General features: G+C 37.3%; 1 protein-coding gene across 1 annotated transcript; it reads right to left on the reverse strand.

The window, feature by feature from the left end:
- Nucleotides 1-4811: 4811 nt before the first annotated feature.
- Nucleotides 4812-15179, reverse strand: LOC135098067 (calcium-dependent secretion activator 2-like). The gene is made up of 5 exons (XM_064000278.1): nucleotides 15063-15179; nucleotides 13443-13596; nucleotides 6807-6952; nucleotides 5480-5560; nucleotides 4812-4838 (listed from the first exon to the last, which is right to left on the reverse strand). The coding sequence occupies exons 1-5, from the start codon at nucleotides 15177-15179 to the stop codon at nucleotides 4812-4814; spliced, it is 525 nt and encodes a 174-aa protein (XP_063856348.1).
- Nucleotides 15180-18391: the final 3212 nt, after the last annotated feature.

Raw genomic sequence — 18391 nt, forward strand, 5'->3', positions numbered from 1 at the left:
AGATCCTTGTGTGTGTGTGTGTGTGTGTGTGTGTGTGTGTGTGTGTGTGTGTGTGTGTGTGTGTGTGTGTGTGTGTGTGTGTGTGTGTGTATATATATATATATATATATATATATATATATATATATATATATATATATATATATATATATATATATATATATATATATATATATATATTTTAAGCATATACATGGGGAGATTCTCTCTTACACATGTCTTGCACCTGTACAAATATCTAAAATTTCAGTGTTTAGATATGTGTACAGATGCGAGATGGATTGTAATACTTGAAGCACTGTACATAAAAGAATTCAACCCCAGGCTCAATGTACAAGCTAAGGATTTACAGACCCTGCTGAGCTTGAGAAGGGATCAAGCACTGCTGCCACATAGCAAGCCCACCAGCCAACTGAAGCCAACTAATCAGCGCCTCCCACCGCACCCACATAACGAGTCCACCACTTGTGCTGTACCAGCCAATCAGTGCCTCTTACAGGCCAGACCAACGCCTCAACTCATGGCATAAATATCAGCCTCCCAGCGTGTCCAGTCATTCCACCACTACTGAGGAAGGGTTAAGGAACCCAAAATCGTGATATAGCAAGCATGGCTAGCTACAGATAAGTCATCAAACAAATTTCAATTGAGAATAAGACTCTCATAAGATATAAAGAAAATATGTTAAAGAAAATAATAAATGCTGACCTAGTGATCACATTTAATGAAATACATATATATATATATATATATATATATACATATATATATATATATATATATATATATATATATATATATATATATATATATATATATATATATATATATATATATATATATATATATATATATATATATATATATATATATATATATATATATATATATATATATATATATATATATATATATATATATACTCGTATATGCAGGGCAGTCTAGGGGCCAGAATGAAAGAATAAAAAGAATAGAAAGAAGGAATAGAGAGAAGAAAGAAAGGCAAGAGGAAGGAAGCGAGACAATGAGTCATACCCGCCCCGCTGTGATACATTGTATTTTATATATAAAATGTGGGCTGCTCACCCAGCATTAATCTTCCTAAATTTTCCCCTACTTCCCCTCATTTGTGAGAGCTGAATTTATTGACTAAAAGAGGATAGTTATACTTTACTATAAAAGAATTCAATCTCACCCAGCCCCTTTAACGAGCACATAGTGATTTTTATGAACTTAATATTCCTTCTAGAGCATAATAGTGCATTGTGTGGAGAGTGAGACAAGCCTCTCACCCCCCCTATTCTTCACCCCCTCCCTCCCCCATTCTTTATGCCTTGCTGAGCATGGGTTTCCTTGCTGTGAGTGAGTTTAATAGCAGTCTGCTAATAAGAGAGAGAGAGAGAGAGAGAGAGAGAGAGAGAGAGAGAGAGAGAGAGAGAGAGAGAGAGAGAGAGAGAGAGAGAGAGAGAGAGAGAGAGAGAGAGAGAGAGAGAGAGTGTTGTGAGAGTGCATTTGGAGCATAAGGCATCTAGTAGGAGGAGGAGGTAGTAGACACCTACCGAAATGATAATTACTCCCAGTGAGGTCTAAAGCACTGTTCAGGGGATGCTGAGAACTTATCATTAAACCCAGCTGTGACCTCAATGAACATTTCCCTTTCTGTCTCACAACACAAGGGGGCAGTCACAGCCTGCCCTCTAAAGACAACTCTCTTCCTCCACAGTTTTCCACCATCTGGCTACGACTACAGAGTCACTCTCAAACTAAATTTATCTGTGCTGTATACCTTTCACCTAACTCCTCTGACTATAAGAAATTCTTTGACTACTTAACTTCCAAAGTGGAGCACATTCTGACCCTCTTCCCTTTTGCAGAGATCTCCATTCTTGGAGACTTCAATGTTCACCACCAGCTTTGGCTTTCCTCTCCCTTCACTGACCATCCTGGTGAACTAGCCTTCAACTTTGCTATCCTCCATGACCTAGAGCAATTGGTGCAACACCCTACTCGTATTCCTGACCGTCTTGGAGATACGCCCAACATTCTTGACCTTTTCCTGATCTCTAATTCTTCTGCTTATGCTGTCACCCTTCCTTCTCCATTGGGCTCCTCCGATCACAATCTCATATCTGTATCTTGTCCTATCGCTCCAATCCCTCCTCAGGATCTCCCTAAGCGAAGGTGCTTCTGGAGTTTTGCCTCTGCTAGTTAGGGGGACCTGAGGAGGTATTTTGCTGATTTTCCTTGGAATGACTACTGCTTCCGTGTCAGAGATCCATCTTTGTGTGCTGAGCACATAACAGAGGTGATAGTGTCTTGCTTGTACCTTGCCTAGTCAAAATCTTTCAGCTCTGTCTGTCAACATCTACCTTTCCTTCTTCCTGGAAGTTTGCCTACATTCAGCCTGTTTCTAAAAAGGGTGACCATTCTAATCCCACAAACTACCGTCCTATTGCTTTAATTTCCTGCCTATCTAAAGATTCTTAAACATCTATCACTTCACAACCTTCTATCTGATTGCCAGTATGGGTTCCGTCAAGGCCGCTCTACTGGTGATCTTCTGGCTTTCCTTACTGAGTCTTGGTCATCCTCTTTTAGAGATCTTGGTGAAACTTTTGCTGTTGCCTTGGACATATCAAAAGCTTTTGATAGAATCTGGCACAAAGCTTTGATTTCCAAACTACCCTCCTATGGCTTCTATCCTTCTCTCTCTAACTTCATTTCAAGTTTCCTTTCTGACTGCTCTATTGCTGCTGTGGTAGACGGTCACTGTTCTTTTTCTAAATCTATTAACAGTGGTGTTCTTCAGGGTTCTGTCCTGTCATCCACTCTCTTCTTATTATTCATTAATGATCTTCTAAACCAAACTTCTTGTAATATCCACTCATACGCTGATGATACCACCCTACACTTTTCCACGTCCTTTCACAGACGTCCAACCCTTCAGGAGATAAACATTTCACGCAGAGAAGCCACGGAATGCTTGGCTTCTGATCTTTCTAAAATTTCCGACTGGGGCAGAGCAAACTTGGTATTGTTCAATGCCTCAAAAAATCAATTCCTCCATCTATCAACTCGACACAACCTTCCAGACAATTATCCCCTCTTCTTCAATGACACTCAACTGTCCCCCTCTTCTACACTGAACATCCTTGGTCTGTCCTTTACTTATAATCTGAACTGGAAACTTCATATCTCATCTCTAGCTAAAACAGCTTCTATGAAGTTAGGCGTTCTGAGACGTCTCCGCCAGTTTTTCTCACCCACCCAGCTGCTAACTCTGTACAAGGGCCTTATCTGTCCATGTATGGAGTATACTTCACATGTCTAGGGGGTTCCACTCATACTGCTCTTCTAGACAGAGTGCAATCAAAAGCTTTTTATCTCATCATCTCCTCTCCTCTAACTGACTGTCTTCAGCCTCTCTCTCACCGCCGCAATGTTGCATCTCTAGCTGTCTTCTACTGCTATTTTCATGCTAACTGCTCTTCTGATCTTGCTAACTGCATGCCTCCCCTCCTCCCGCGGCCTCGCTGCACAAGACTTTCTTCTTTCTCTCGCCCCTATTCTGTCCACTTCTCTACCGCAAGAGTTAACCAGTATTCTCAATCATTCATCCCTTTCTCTGGTAAATTCTGGAACTCCCTGCCTGCTTCTGTATTTCCACCTTCCTATGACTTGAATTCCTTCAAGGAGGTTTCAAGACACTTATTCATCAATTTTTGACTACTGCTTTGACCCTTTTATGGGACTGGCATTTCAGTGGGCATTTTTTTTATTGGATTTTTGTTGCCCTAGGCCAGTGTCCCTCCTACATGAACTGTTTACTTCCTGAAGGGTTGGATGTCTATGAAAAGACCTGGAAAAGTACAGGGTGGTATTATCAGCATAGGAGTGGATAGGACAAGAAGTTTGGTTTAGAAGATCATTGATGAATAATAGGAAGAGAGTAGATGACAGGACAGAACCCTGAGGAACACCACTGTTAATAGATTTAGGAAAGGACAGTGACTTTTTACCACAGCAACAATAGAACAGTCAGAAAAGAGACTTGAGATGAAGTTACGGAGAAAAGGATAGAAGCCATATGTGGGTAGTTTGGAAATCAAAGCCTTGTGGCAGACTCTATCAAAAGCTTTTGATATGTCTAAGGCAACAGCAAAAGTTTCATCAAAATCCCTAAAAGAGGATGATCAAGACTCAATAAGGAAAGCCAAAAGATCACCAGTAGAACAGCCTTGACAGAACCCATACTGGCAATTAGATAGAAGGTTGTGAAGTGATAGGTGTTTCAGAATCTCATTGTTGAGGATAGATTCAAAACTTTAGAAAGGCAAGAAATTAAAGCAATAGGACTGTAGTTTGAGGGATTAGAATGGTCATCCTTTTTAGGGACAGGCTGAATGTAGGCAAACTTTCTGCAAGAAGGAAGGGTAGATGTTGATAGACAGAGTTGAAAGAATTTGACTAGGCAAGGTGCAAGCACAGAGGCACAGTTTCATTGAACAATAGGAGGGAGTCCATCACATCCATAAGCCTTCCAAGGGTTTAGGCCAATGAGACCATAGTAAATATCACTGCAAAGGATTTTAATGATGGGTAGAATGAAGTAGTCAGAGGGTGGAGGAGAGGGGGGAACAAGCTCTGAATCATCCAAGGTAAAGTTTTTAGCAAAGGTTTGAGTGAAGAGTTCAGCTTTAGAAATAGATTAGATGGCAGTGTTGCCATCAGCTCGAAATAAAGGAGGGAAAGATGAAGAAGCAAAGTTATTGGAGATGTTTTTGGCGAGGTGCCAGAAGTCATAAGAGGAGTTAGATCTTGACAGATTTTGACACTTGCTGTTAATGGAGAACAGACACTTGTTTAGATCATGGTGATACAGGTTGGTCCAGTTGGACAAAGCCTGTGTTAACTTGTGCTTTACAGGAAATGAACAGGTCAGACTTGATTATATTTACACTGTTTATGTATATGTACATATAAAGAACTTATTTGTCAATATGATATAGAACTAAATTTTGATATGTAAAAAAAAAAAAAAAAAAAAAAAAAAAAAAAAAAAAAAAAAAAAAAAAGGCCTTTTTTTGTTTTTTTTATTTTTATTTTTATTTTATTTTTATTTTTTTTTCTTGGGGGTGAGTTTTTTAATGCCAACCCTCCTCATGGCCTCATACTACACTTCAGGAACCCTGTCACTGGTTTACCTCTGTTGCTTCATTATGAGACTGCTCCCTACTTCACAGCTACTCTAATCCTGAGACTACAGGAGATGCAGGGTACTTCCTATAGAGTGTCCCACACTCCAACTATGTCCATACACTAATGGGCACCACACCCCCTCCCAAGAGTTGACAAGACCACATCATTTTCATACACTCACCACTGTTACTCTCCATTCACTTCTTCACACACAATTGCTTTCTTGCCTTGACAAGTCTGTATACACTTATGTTTATATAAAAAAGAAATATTTACTCACCCTCTCTAGTTCTGCAACCTTTTGCATGCGTCCATCCAACTCTCTCCGGATAGCTGCAGCTTGTTCATCTTGGCTGTTCAGCTGGTAATATAAACAAGGATAGTCAATGGTAAGAAGGTAATGAAAAATAGAACACCAACCTAATTTTCTGCCATCTCACTTTGAATTTACTCTTAGACCTCATACCTAACTCCTCTAACTATTGAAAATTCTTCAGCTATTTAACTTTCAAAGTGGAGCACATCCTGATTCATTTCCTTTTTGTGAAGATATCCATTCTTGGAGATCTCAGTGTTCACCACCAGCTTTGGTTATCACCTCCCTTCACTGAACAATCAAGTGAGCTTATGTTAAACTTTGCTATCCTTCATGACCTAAAGCAATTAGTGTAACACCCTCTCCATCTTGAAGATATGACCAACATTCTCGATCTTTTCCTAACATCTAATTTTGTTACTGTCTTCTCTTCTGGGCTCCTCCTATCTTAACCTCATATTTGTACCTTGCCCTGTCACTCCAAATCCTCCTCAAGATCCTCCAGAGCCAAGGTGCCTCTGATGTTTTGCCTCCATTAATAAGGGAGACCTGAAGAGGCATTATTGTGATTTACGACTGAATAATTACTGCTTCCATGTAAGGGAACCATCTCTGTATTCCTGAGTCAAGTACACATGACTAATTCATCTCCATGTTGTTAATAAAGTCTGGTTTGGCATAAATATGGAATTATAAAATTCAAATACATTTTTTTTTTTAGTTCAGGACAATAGTATATAAATAAAAATAAAAACTAAGAAACCAAGTGATGGGTAAGATGGCCCCACCAGCACAGCAGCAGCAGCAACAGCCAGACTTGGAAACTAGACTAACAGAATCCAGATATCATATATAGAGGCAGGGCAAACTAAGAACTGAGGAACATATGAGCATAAAAAAAAAAAAAAAAATGGGGAGAACACAATCAAATATACCAACACCATTTATCTAATTTCAAAAGGAAAACCATATAACCTATAACTCTCACATTCTCTACATAATTACCTATTCAAAGGAGGATTGGTGTTGCTATTTTTGCTCCAATATACATGTTTGTCATCAAAACCTAACTTTTCTTTTTATGATCTTACAAATAACTATTATTGATACATGCTATATCAGAACATATATACTTCAAACAGGAATTAATAATTTCTAAAATATTTTCCACAACATATTTTGTCTAACATGGATTACTTGAGAAGTTTTTTCATGTATTATTCAGCTGATCACAAAATACATAGTTAAATCACATAGTAAATGATAGAGTAGGGAAGTACAAAGTGCCCACCTGAAGTGCATTGAACAGCAGCTGGTGCTCAAATTTCTTGATGCCTAAGATTTGCTGAAACATGTCAAAGAGTTGCTCTTTAGGCATAATGAGCTCACTGTTGAGCGGTTGCTGCATCCGACCTGGCCTCTTGCTGTCTTCTTCACCTGCTGAATCAAGAATAATCTAATCAATCCTTTGAACTAAAGCAGTGTGTGACTAAACAGCAGAAGAAAGGAATTCTGAAATTTGATCCAGTAACTGAAAACATACAAACTTGTGTGACAACACTGGAGGCAGGTTATTTTTAGGTAGCAGTAACATGATTCTGAAGCCACACAGGGTACTCATCACCAGCCAGTATTAACTTTGCTTCATTACACAATCAACCAGTATTAACTTTGCTTCATTACACAATCTCAGTGTTCTGTGTTACTGCTCAAGACAAAACATTTTGTAGGGACAATGAAAATAGCCTCTCCCTGGACATGAAGGCAGAAACCTGTGGCACCACCTCAGTTTTAACAGAGGTGGATGTCAGTGTAGAAGGCAAGTCAAACAAAAACTGTCACTAAAGCAACAAGATCACATATATTGATGTTGATAAATTGAGGTAGAAGAGCTTCAAATTGATATATTGTTGCAAAATGGATAACAAGAGAAATTACCAGTATAGCTTGGATGATGGCTCATTATAAATAACTATGACTATGGGTAATATCTAAGTGCTTAAAATGTCAAATGGAATGAAAATCAAACACTGATTAGAGCTGCAAAATATACTGGAAGTATCTAGGCATATGAACAAAAGTTAATCATTAGCACTGATAAACAATGTAATTTAGAAGACCAAAGCAATATGAAAAAAATAACTAGGTCACACAAATCAAGACTGGATAGAGCAAGTAGCCAAAAAGGTGTGCAAGATGGGAGATATCAATGCTTCCTGATAAAGTGATCCTATCATCACCCAATGGAGATATTTGTGCAAGGGAGAGAAATTAAAGCACATAACCAAGAAATATACATCTAAAACTACAAAGATCCTTAAAGGAAGAATATGAATATCAATAGTTAAGAAGAGAAATCAATTTATCTACTGCAAAAAATGAGAATAATAATTAAAAAATAGAAACTATAGATATAACACATATCTAGCATAAATATTCATAATCATCAGAAATTAGAGGAGAGGGATGGCTTGACTTTACTTATGAAGAAACACAAGAAGTGAAAGCAGATGCTTAGTCACAGTTTTTGTGATCATCACTGGGAGCAAACCTTCCACCACCAACAACAGTTTTGTTGTGACAAAACACTTTTTTGTGTCTTTATATTATTTTGTGTCTTTATATTATTACTAAGGAAAGATGCTTCATACTATGATCATCAATAAGTAAGATGTATTACTATGAATATCATTTGATTCACAAGTAGCCTCTGAAAAAAAAAAGTAGATGAATGGGGATAGGTAATCCAAACACAATAAAGGCAAAAAGTCTAGTCATTCACAAATTTGGCAAAAGATTAATTTTTTTTCTTTTCTTTTCTTTCTTTTCTTTTTTTTTTTTTTGTGTGTGTGTGTAATTACCTAGTTGTAATTTACAGGGCCTGATCTATGCTCATGTGGTCCCGTCTCCATATCTACACTTGTCCATCTTTTCCTGGAAGTTGTGTACACTTGTTACTGATACTACCTCCTCACTTAGCTTGCTCCAAACTTTCCCATTTTATATGCCCATTTTAGTCTCCTCACTTTTTTCCCATTTCTATTACAAGACATTTTTTTTTCACATTAAATTCCATCTCCCATTTCTTACCCCCATCCCAAATTTTATTCAAATTATCTTATAGAATTTCACAATCTTTGTTGTTTCTTATATGTCTTTGTGATTTTGCATCACCTGCAAGCTAACTCATGTAACTCTTTACTACTTCAGGCATATCATTTATGTTGATTAGGAAAAGTATTGGTGCTAGCAATGATCTTTGTGGTACTCCACTATTTACTTTTCTCCATTTTGATTTTACATCTTTTACTACTGTTCTCATTTTTCTTCCCTTAAGTAGCCTTTCATCCTGTTTAATATTTTTTCTATTTAATCCTCCCACATTTTCTAGCTTCCATAGTAGCCTGTAGTGGGGAACTTTGTCCAAAGGTTTTTTTTAGATCTAAATACACACAGTCTACCCATCCATCCCTTTCCTATGTTATATCAGTCACTTTTGAATAGAAGCTCATCAAATTTGTTATATATGATCGTTTTTGTCTAAAGCCATACTGTTTTCCTGTTATTATATCATGCTTCTCTAGAAATTTTGTCCACTGCTTCTTTATCACTTTTTCACAGATCATACATACTAAGTTGGTCATTGATAGTTTAGTGGTTCTTCTTTCTTTACACTTTTATAAATTGGCACTATGTCTGCTCTCTTCCATTCCCCAGGCACTCTTCAAGTTGATAATGAGAACTTTTTTTATGTCATATACTGGTTCAATTAAATATGTGTATTTACATAGTTTACCTAGTTGTGGTTTACAGGAGGGAAGTAATGTCATAGTATCCCATCTCTGTATCTATCTAGTTTGGTCTTAAAAGCATTGACAGTTACGGCATTGACAATGTCTTCACTGAGTTCATTCCATTTGTTCACACTTCTGTGAGGAAAACTATACTTCTTAATGTCTCTTCTACAGTTAACTTTCTTCAGCTTCTTATTGTGTCCCCTTGTACTCTGTGTGTCTAGATTTATAAAACCTTCTTTGTCCACATTTTCCATACCATTTTATCATTCTATAAATGTTTATTAAATCTCCCCTCTCTCTCTCTCTCTCTCTCTCTCTCTCTCTCTCTCTCTCTCTCTCTCTCCTATTTTCAAGAGTAGGAATTTCCAGCATTCTTAATCCCTCTTCATAGGTTGATTTACTCAACTCCAGAACCATCTTAGTGACTGCTCTGTGTACTCTTTCTAATTTTATAATATTCCTCTTTGTATGAGGAGACCAAACAACTGCCATATATTCCAATCTTGGTCTTATCATGGAAATCAACAACTTTTTTAATAATTTCTTTATCCAAATATGAGAATGCCATTCTTACTCTTTTTAACAAATTCATCGTCTCTCCAGTAATTTTATCAATGTGTCTGTCCAGAGTCAAATTTTCAGTAACTGTTACTCCCAAATCCACTTCCTCTTTTGACTTCTTTAACTTCACACCATCCATCTCATAATGATATTGTATTCTTTTCTTACTCTTACTAAAACTCCATTACTTTACATTTACTTAAACTGAATTCCATTTACCAAGATTTACTCCATCTATTTATCTTATTTAAATCATCTTGCAGTACTATACAGTCATTTACATTTTCTACCCTTCTCATCAGCTTAGCATCATCTGCAAATAAGTTCATATAACTAACTATTTCTTCATTTTATGTCATTCACATATATTACAAACATTATCAGTCCCAATACTGACCCTTATGGGACACCAACAGTTACTTTCAGCCAAGATGAATTTTGGTCTTGTATTACAGTTCTCATCTCTCTATCATCCAGATAATCCTTCATGCACTCCAACAGTCTTCCTCCAGTTTCTTCATAATTTTTTATCTTCCATAGCAATCTTCGGTGTGGTACTTTGTCAAATGCCTTCTTCAAGTCTAAGTAGACACCATCCACCCATCTGTCTCTCTCCTGCACAATATTGACTATCCTAGTCAAGGACACTGATCTATAATTTAGTGGATTTTCCTTATTTCCTCCTTTATATATTGATGTAATATTTGGTCTCTTCCAATCTTTTGGTACTCTTCCTTGTGATAGTGATGTCACTGCTAGACTGTGAATTTTATCAGCCAGTTGTTCTTTACATTCCTTCAATATCCAGTTTGATACTCCATCTGGACCAGTTGCTTTATTTATTTCAAGTTCTTCCATCATCTTAAGTATTTCTTCATAACTGACTGGGACTGTACTTAGTATATTCCTCACCAACTTATCCCTTCCAGCATCAAACTCCCCTTCCACAGTAAACACTGATCTGAAACTATTCATAACATCTGCCATGTCCTGTGCATCATCATAGATTTTTCCTTCAACATTCAGTCTTGATACACCTTCCTTCTTTTTCATCTTCCCATTAATATATCTACAGAATAGTTTGGGTCAATTTATACAATTATCTAATATATCTCTTTCATAGTTTCTTCTCTCCATTCTTACTATCTCAATGTACTTGCTTTTAGCATCAATATATTCCTCCTATCTGCTCTCAGTTTTCCTCTTCTTCCATCTATCCCAAGCATTTGTGTGTGTGTGTGTGTGTGTGTGTGTGTGTGTGTGTGTGTGTGTGTGTGTGTGTGTGTGTGTGTGTGTGTGTGTGTGTGTGTGTGTCTGTGTGTGTGTATTTACCTAGTTGTATTGTACAGGGTATGAACCAAAGCTCATTTTGTCTTGTCTCCATAACCATATTTATCTTGTTTCTCTTTAAACATGTGTACACTGTTTGCCACAACCACCTCTTCCTTCAAATCATTCCAGGTTTCAATAGTTCTACACCAGAAGCTGCATTTCTTGATGTCATATGAACAGCCACTCTTCTTTATTTTATTCCCATGCCCCCTCATTCATCTCTCTCCCTCCTCCATCTGTGGTATCAAGTAATTTTTGTCTATTCTTTCTATATTGTTTACTAAGTTGTACATTGTTATCAGGCCTTCTTTTTCTCTTCTCTCTTGCAGTGTTAGTAAACTCATCTCTTGAAGTCTTTCTTCATGGTTTAAGTCTTTCAATTCTAGTACCATCTTTGTCGCTATCCTCTGTATTCTTTCCAGTTTCCACATATCTTTTTATCTCTGTGGAGCCCAAACTACTACTGCATATTCCAATTTAGGACATATGCTTGTTATAATTTTCTTCATCATTTATTTATCTAAATAGTTAAACACCACATTAATGTTTGTTAACAAGCTATATGTAGAGCCGAATATAATCTTTATTTGTCTTTCAGGTGATAGTGTGCTGTGGATCATTACTCCCAAATCTTTTTCTTCATTACTTTTTGTTATTATTTCTCCTCCCATTTTGTACTTCCATGAAGGTCTCTTTTTACTTTTCCTATTTCCAACACATGGCATTTTCTGTATTAAATTCTAGTTTCCATCTTTGGCTCCATGCATGTATCTTGTCAATATCCTTTTGTAACTCCTTGCAGTCATTTTCATCCTTTATTTTTTCACTATTTTTGCATCATCAGCAAACAGGTTTATATAATTATTTAGATCCTCTGTCATATCATTTACATATATTTGAAACATAATAGGTGCCAACGCAGATCTTGCAGTACCCCACTTGTCACTTTCCACCAAGTTGAATTAGTGTCTCTGATTATTGTTCTCATTTCCCTCCCTTGTAAGTAATCCTCCATCCATTTCAATGTTGCTCCTTTTAGTCCTCCTCCATTCTCTAACTTCCACATGAGGCTTTTGTGGGGAGCTTTATTGAATGCTTATCTGAGATCCAGGTATACTACACCAACCCATCCATCCTTTTCTTGCACTCTCATATAGAAACTCAGAAGATTTGTGACACAGGATCTCCCTTTCCTGAATCCAAATTGCTTTTCTGTAAATATTGTTTCATCTTTTAGATATTCCACTCATCTGTCTTTAATTACTATTTCACAAGCCTGCTTACAATACTTGTTAGTGACACCAGTCTACAATTTAATGTTTCCATTTTATTTCTCCCCATGTATATTGGCACTATGTTAGCTCTTTTCCATTCCCTTGGTACTTTTCCTTCTCTCAACAAGCTGTTAATTATATTCCATATGGGTTCTTCATTTGTTCTCTGCATTATTTTAATATGTATGCATTTATTTGATCTGGTCTCATAGCTTTTCTAACATCCAGCTCTTCCAACAGCCTCTTGATTTGTTGTCTCTTTACTTGTATCTCCTGTATTCCTTCATTCTGTGATGCCACTTTTGGTGCCACAAATTTGACTTCCTTTGTAAATAGAGACTGAAAGCTCTCATTCATTAGTTCACTCATCTCCTCAGTGGTTCCATAAATTCTCCCTTCCCTTTTTAACTTGTTTATGCTATCCTTATGCTTCATTTTCCTGTTTATGTATCTGTAGAAGTTTGGATCCTTCCTTACATTTTCCTACTATTTTCCTACTATTTTTCCTACTATGTCACTTTCAAAGTTTCTTTCTTCTTCTCTTCTTACTTACTACTAATTACTTCTTCTTTTTCTATAGTATATTCATTCCTTGCCTTTCTGTATTCTTCTCTAGCACAGTGGGACCTTGGTTACCGAACATCTCCCTTTTCGAACAAAAATCTTAACTCATAATTGCTTCAGTTGCCGTACCATAATTTGGTTTTAGAACAAAATAACTTGATTTCAAATACTACAAGACGTAGCAAAAGCAGCCATATATTACTAATTTATAGTTTCTATAAAAATTTCTTTCATTTTTATATATTTGGAGGAGAGACACAGAGGGTAAGACAGTAAATCAATCTTTGAAGTAAGTTAAATGTGATCCTGTTGAAGATGTTGAAGAACCTTGATGTAAACAAACAAGGTTCTGCACTCTGGAGTTATCCTGAGCCTCCTGTGGCTCTCTCTATGACCCACAATGCCAGAAGTACTGCACAACTGCATTTTCCCAGTAGCTTTTTCCAGCAGCAAGATGTTTAAGTGTTATGATCTCCTTAATTTTGGTGGTAAATGGGTTGCTCTTCTCTGTGTCACTCTGTAAGGCTTTCCTCACTAGATCAGTGACAAAGACCTGCATGGTCTAAACAATATCTTTTGATGAATTCTATGTCATTAAGTTTATTCAATACATCCTTTCTGGAGAGAAAAAAAAAATCCTAAATTGGAGATGTGGAGCAGCCATCTTAGCAGTGGGAGTGTTGATCATTACCTGCTAAGACATGGTGGATGGGTGTCTGAAAACGGATGAATCTATTTTACAATGATTCCTATGGGGAAAATAATTTCGGTTTTTTAACATTTCAGATTTCGAACTGGATTCAGGAATGAATTAAGTTCCAAAACCAAGGTTTCACTGTATTTCTGTTCAGTTGTCTCATCATTTTCTTCCATGCCCTGTCCTTTTTCTCTTTTCCTTCTATACACCTGGCATTATACCATTCATGTTTCCCAATTTTCACTTTATAACTTGGCACAAACTGTTGCACCCCCCTCTCTATACTTGCTCAAAAATATCTCATATTTTTCTTGCACTACTATACCTTCAAATAGCTTTTTCCATTTAACTTTTCCATAAAGTTTATTAAACTCTGAACTGTACTGTACTGTTCTTTCCTGTGCAACACTTTTTCCTCCTGTGGTACTAATTCTATTATCACATGATCACTTCTTCCCATTGTGCTCAAACAATGTATACTTGGTCTACTTTCTGCAGTTTTTGTAAACATAAAGTCTAACTGTGATGATTCTTCTTGTCCTCTGCATCTTGTAGGCTTGTTCACCTATTGTCTCATTATATTAATCATCATGGTTTGCATTAGTTCATTGCTCCATGACCCAACATTTTCTTTCACTTCCATTTCCTTCCAGTTAATTCCTGATGTGATGAAGTCTCCTACTAAGAGCACTTTGTTACTTTTCTTTATCATTTCCTTTATAATATTTTTTGTTTCTAGTTTCATACTTTTAAATTTATTGATCTCCCATGCATTAGTTTTTTGTGGTATGTAAGTCACAATAATTTTCCTTTTTCACTTCCTTTGATCTTAATCACAACACTCAATGTTTTCACCATTCCATCACCATATTCTACTTCCTCAACAACAATATCCTCTTTTACCAATATCATCACTCCTACTCCCTTTCCTTTTCTGTCTCTCCTACATGTGCTATATCCTTCCTTTGCAAATCCCAACTTTATTTCCTCTTTTAGTTTGGTTTCTGTTAAACATACTACATCTGGTTTATTGTTCTTTAACTAGTCTTTTAAGTTCCAATAGGTTCAACAACAAAACATTACTCCTACTCCCTTTCCTTTTCTGTCTCTCGTACATGTGCTATATCCTTCCTTTGCAAATCCCAACTTTATTTCCTCTTTTAGTTTAGTTTCTGTTAAACATACTATATCTGGTTTATTGTTCTTAAAGTAGTCTTTAAGTTCCAATTGGATTGACACCAAAAGATCTAAATTAGTATACATAATCTTTAAACTTCTGCTTGGTGACCTTGCATGGCATTTTTGTGCCACCATTTCCTCACTTTCATGTCTACAATGTTCCAGCTGAATCTTCTTGCTTGTTCCTGTGTTCTCTCCTCATTTTTTGACTGGGTCTCTACTCTCAGTTCTTTCAGTTTACTTCTCTCTTTTTCATTCATGTCTCTTTTTATCTATGTTTTCTTCATTCCCTCTACTTTTGCCAATTTTCCTGTTCTTTGCAAGAAATGTTCTGCTGCTGTTTGTAACATGAGTCTTATTTTTCATTGGCCTTGTTCCATTTTCGTCATACTTTTCAATCCTGTACGTGTGTGTGTATTTACCTAGTTGTATTGTACCGGGCACAAGCCAAAGCTCATTTTGTCCTGTCTCCATAACCATATTTATCCAGATTCTCTTTAAACATGTGTACAATGTTTGCCACAACCATCTCTTCCTTCGAGAGAGAGAGAGAGAGAGAGAGAGAGAGAGAGAGAGAGAGAGAGAGAGAGAGAGAGAGAGAGAGAGAGAGAGAGAGAGAGAGAGAGAGAGAGAGAGAGAGAGAGATTGGCTGAAGGTGGAAGAACATATCCTTTGAAATTCAAGCACGCCACAGTGCATAAGATAAGGAACAAACTGGGGAAAAAGAAAAGCTGAACAAAGCAAAACTTTCTCCTTAACTGTTTACTGTGCTGTAAGAGGAAATCTGCAGAACTTAGAGTGGGAAGAAGCATGAACTTAGATATATGGAGAATGTCTAAATAATCTCATATGTAGAGTACTAATATTGTTCTGATGAGTGTATCTATAAATGAACTGCAGCAGATGTTTTTCATCAAAGGAGGCCAGAAGGGGGCCTGGAGATGATTATGAAATAAAAGTAGTAATGTTCAACAATTACAAATGCACCCTGAAATCAAATTAGTATGAATTAGTACACTACTTGACATTAAATTAGTCTGCCTGGGGCAAGGCTGACTAATTCAGTGTTAAATTTTGCTTCACACTTAAGGAGACTTTAAATCATGCAATACATTAACCTGCCTACACAGAGTGGCATATTAGTAGGGACTTCTGAGTCAGCCAAGCAAGACACAACCAGTTGTTGTCTTGCCAGTGTGCTTAACAGTCGCTTGAATATAGCAGGGGTCAAGAGAGTCGCTACTGGGCCAACAGTACACATTTTCACCCCCATTGTTTATGACTGATTCATCACTCCACAGTACTCCTAGCCACTTTTCTGCAGTCAAAACCATATATTTTTCTGCAAAAGTGACCCTATTAGTTTTCTACCTAAGAGTCAAAAGGGATTTCTTCACTGGTCAATGGCTGGTGGAGATGCACCTATTAATGTTTCTCACAAAGCATTCACCAAATGTATATAGGTTGCTTTCTTTTTCTTTCCTTGTTGTCACATGTGGGTATGACTCTAACTCATGCTATACAATAACCTGGGAGTGAATATCTGTCTTCTTGGCCTTACCAGGCCTCTCCTTGTGGATACAGATTGTGTGGGTGCCAGATGCTCCTTGGACACACAATAATCTGTTCAGAGATTGCCTTTGTTTGAAGACCAGATCTCTTTAGGGCAATGATCTCGGCACTGGTCTGTGCACTTAAGTCCTTTTCCTTGCCCATGTTGACAACATATTGGGGTGAAAGGGCACAGATGTGCAGGTTGAGTGGGAGCACAAACAGGATGGTGCAGCGAACAGAGCACTGAATGGGCTTTGCTTGGTGGGCTCAGACACTGCTACAGACTGCTCAGACTGCTGCATACTACTCTGTGTATGCAGCATAATGCACTGGCATAAGTTCAAGTCACTCTTAAGGGTGGAGGAAAATTTGACATTGAATAAGTCAGCCTCAATCCAGACAGACTATTTCAATATTAAGAACTGTAGTATCCATAAACATTACCAATCTAGAACAGAAAATAAAGATGTCTAGAATATGAAAATTATACCAAAAGAAGTAGTAAAGTGAATAACTTGAAATATGCTTCTGAAGAAGAGTGAGAGGACAGAGTAGGATAACAGCTACAACTCTGACAAATTCAACAGCTAAAAACAAGATGGCTAAGAATCATCTAAATATTTAAATACTCAACATCTCAAGAATGAGTGATTTTCAAAGGTTATTAGACACTATATTATTGACCAGAATACTACAAATACATGTAGATTTAACTCAAATGAAAACACTGCAATTAAGATACTATTTTTGTGTTCAATGATAATAGCTCTTAAATTGTGTGCAGTCTTAGTATACAGTTTTCAACAATAACAGTGGTAGGAAAACTAGGCTTATTAATCATTGCCATCGGCAAGGAACATCAGCAGCAGTGAGAGCAGTAACACAGAAAAGGTCATTCTGTATCCTTACCTTTAATTATCATGTCAAACTTGGCCATCCAGGAGGTGAGCACAGTCTCCTTACTGAGACCGTCAATTTCCGGGAGGGACCTGTAGGGAGAGAACAGAGGCACCATAAGACATGTGACCCCTACTATGCTATAGGGATGACAAAGACATACAAAGCAAATTAATCTGTACAAATCAAATTGATGTGATGTTATTCAGTGTGTCTGTTTCCATTCTCTGATTACTGTATTTCCCGGCGTCAATAAAAATGTCTTGGAGAAAGTTACGTTTTCATAGGCTCATCCTAAGCAAGGTTATCTATGTTTGACAGTAATCTGAACTTCTCAGTATGGCCTCACAATGAGGTGCATAAATTATAATTGGTTAAAGTAGTACATAAATTAAAGTTTAAAAAAAATCTAGGCATTAACAAAAACCTATTTCCATATGGGTAGTCAAAGGAGGAGGCAGTAGACACCTGCCGAAACGATAATTACTCCCAGTGAGGTCTAAAGCACTGTTCAGGGGGTGCTGTGAACTTATCATTAAACCCAGCTGTGACCTCACTGCACGTTGTGTTTGTGTCTCACAACACAAGGGGGCAGTCACAGCCTGCCCTCTAAAGACAACTCTCTTCCTCCACACAAAACTACAAGCACCTAATAACACACACACCCTTCACTCAAAAATTTCAAAATCATCATGGCGACTCCTACACCAGCCTCGGAGTCCCCATATGGGGAGGGGACCATAAATGTCCCCAGGTTGGATTGCCTTTCTGTTGATTTTGCTATCCTCCACTGCTATTCTGTTGACTTTGCTATCCTCCACAACCTAGAGCAAATGGTGCAACACCTTACTCATATTCCTGACCATCTTGGAGATACGCCCAACATTCTTGAACTTTTCCTGACCTCTAATTCTTCTGCTTATGCTGTCACCCTTTCTTCTCCATTGGGCTCCTCTGATCACAATTTCATATCTCCTATCGCTCCAATCCCTCCTCAGGATCCCCCTAAGCGAAGGTGCCT

This window comes from Scylla paramamosain, unplaced genomic scaffold (assembly GCF_035594125.1).
Source record: "Scylla paramamosain isolate STU-SP2022 unplaced genomic scaffold, ASM3559412v1 Contig43, whole genome shotgun sequence".
Lineage (NCBI taxonomy): Eukaryota > Metazoa > Arthropoda > Malacostraca > Decapoda > Portunidae > Scylla > Scylla paramamosain.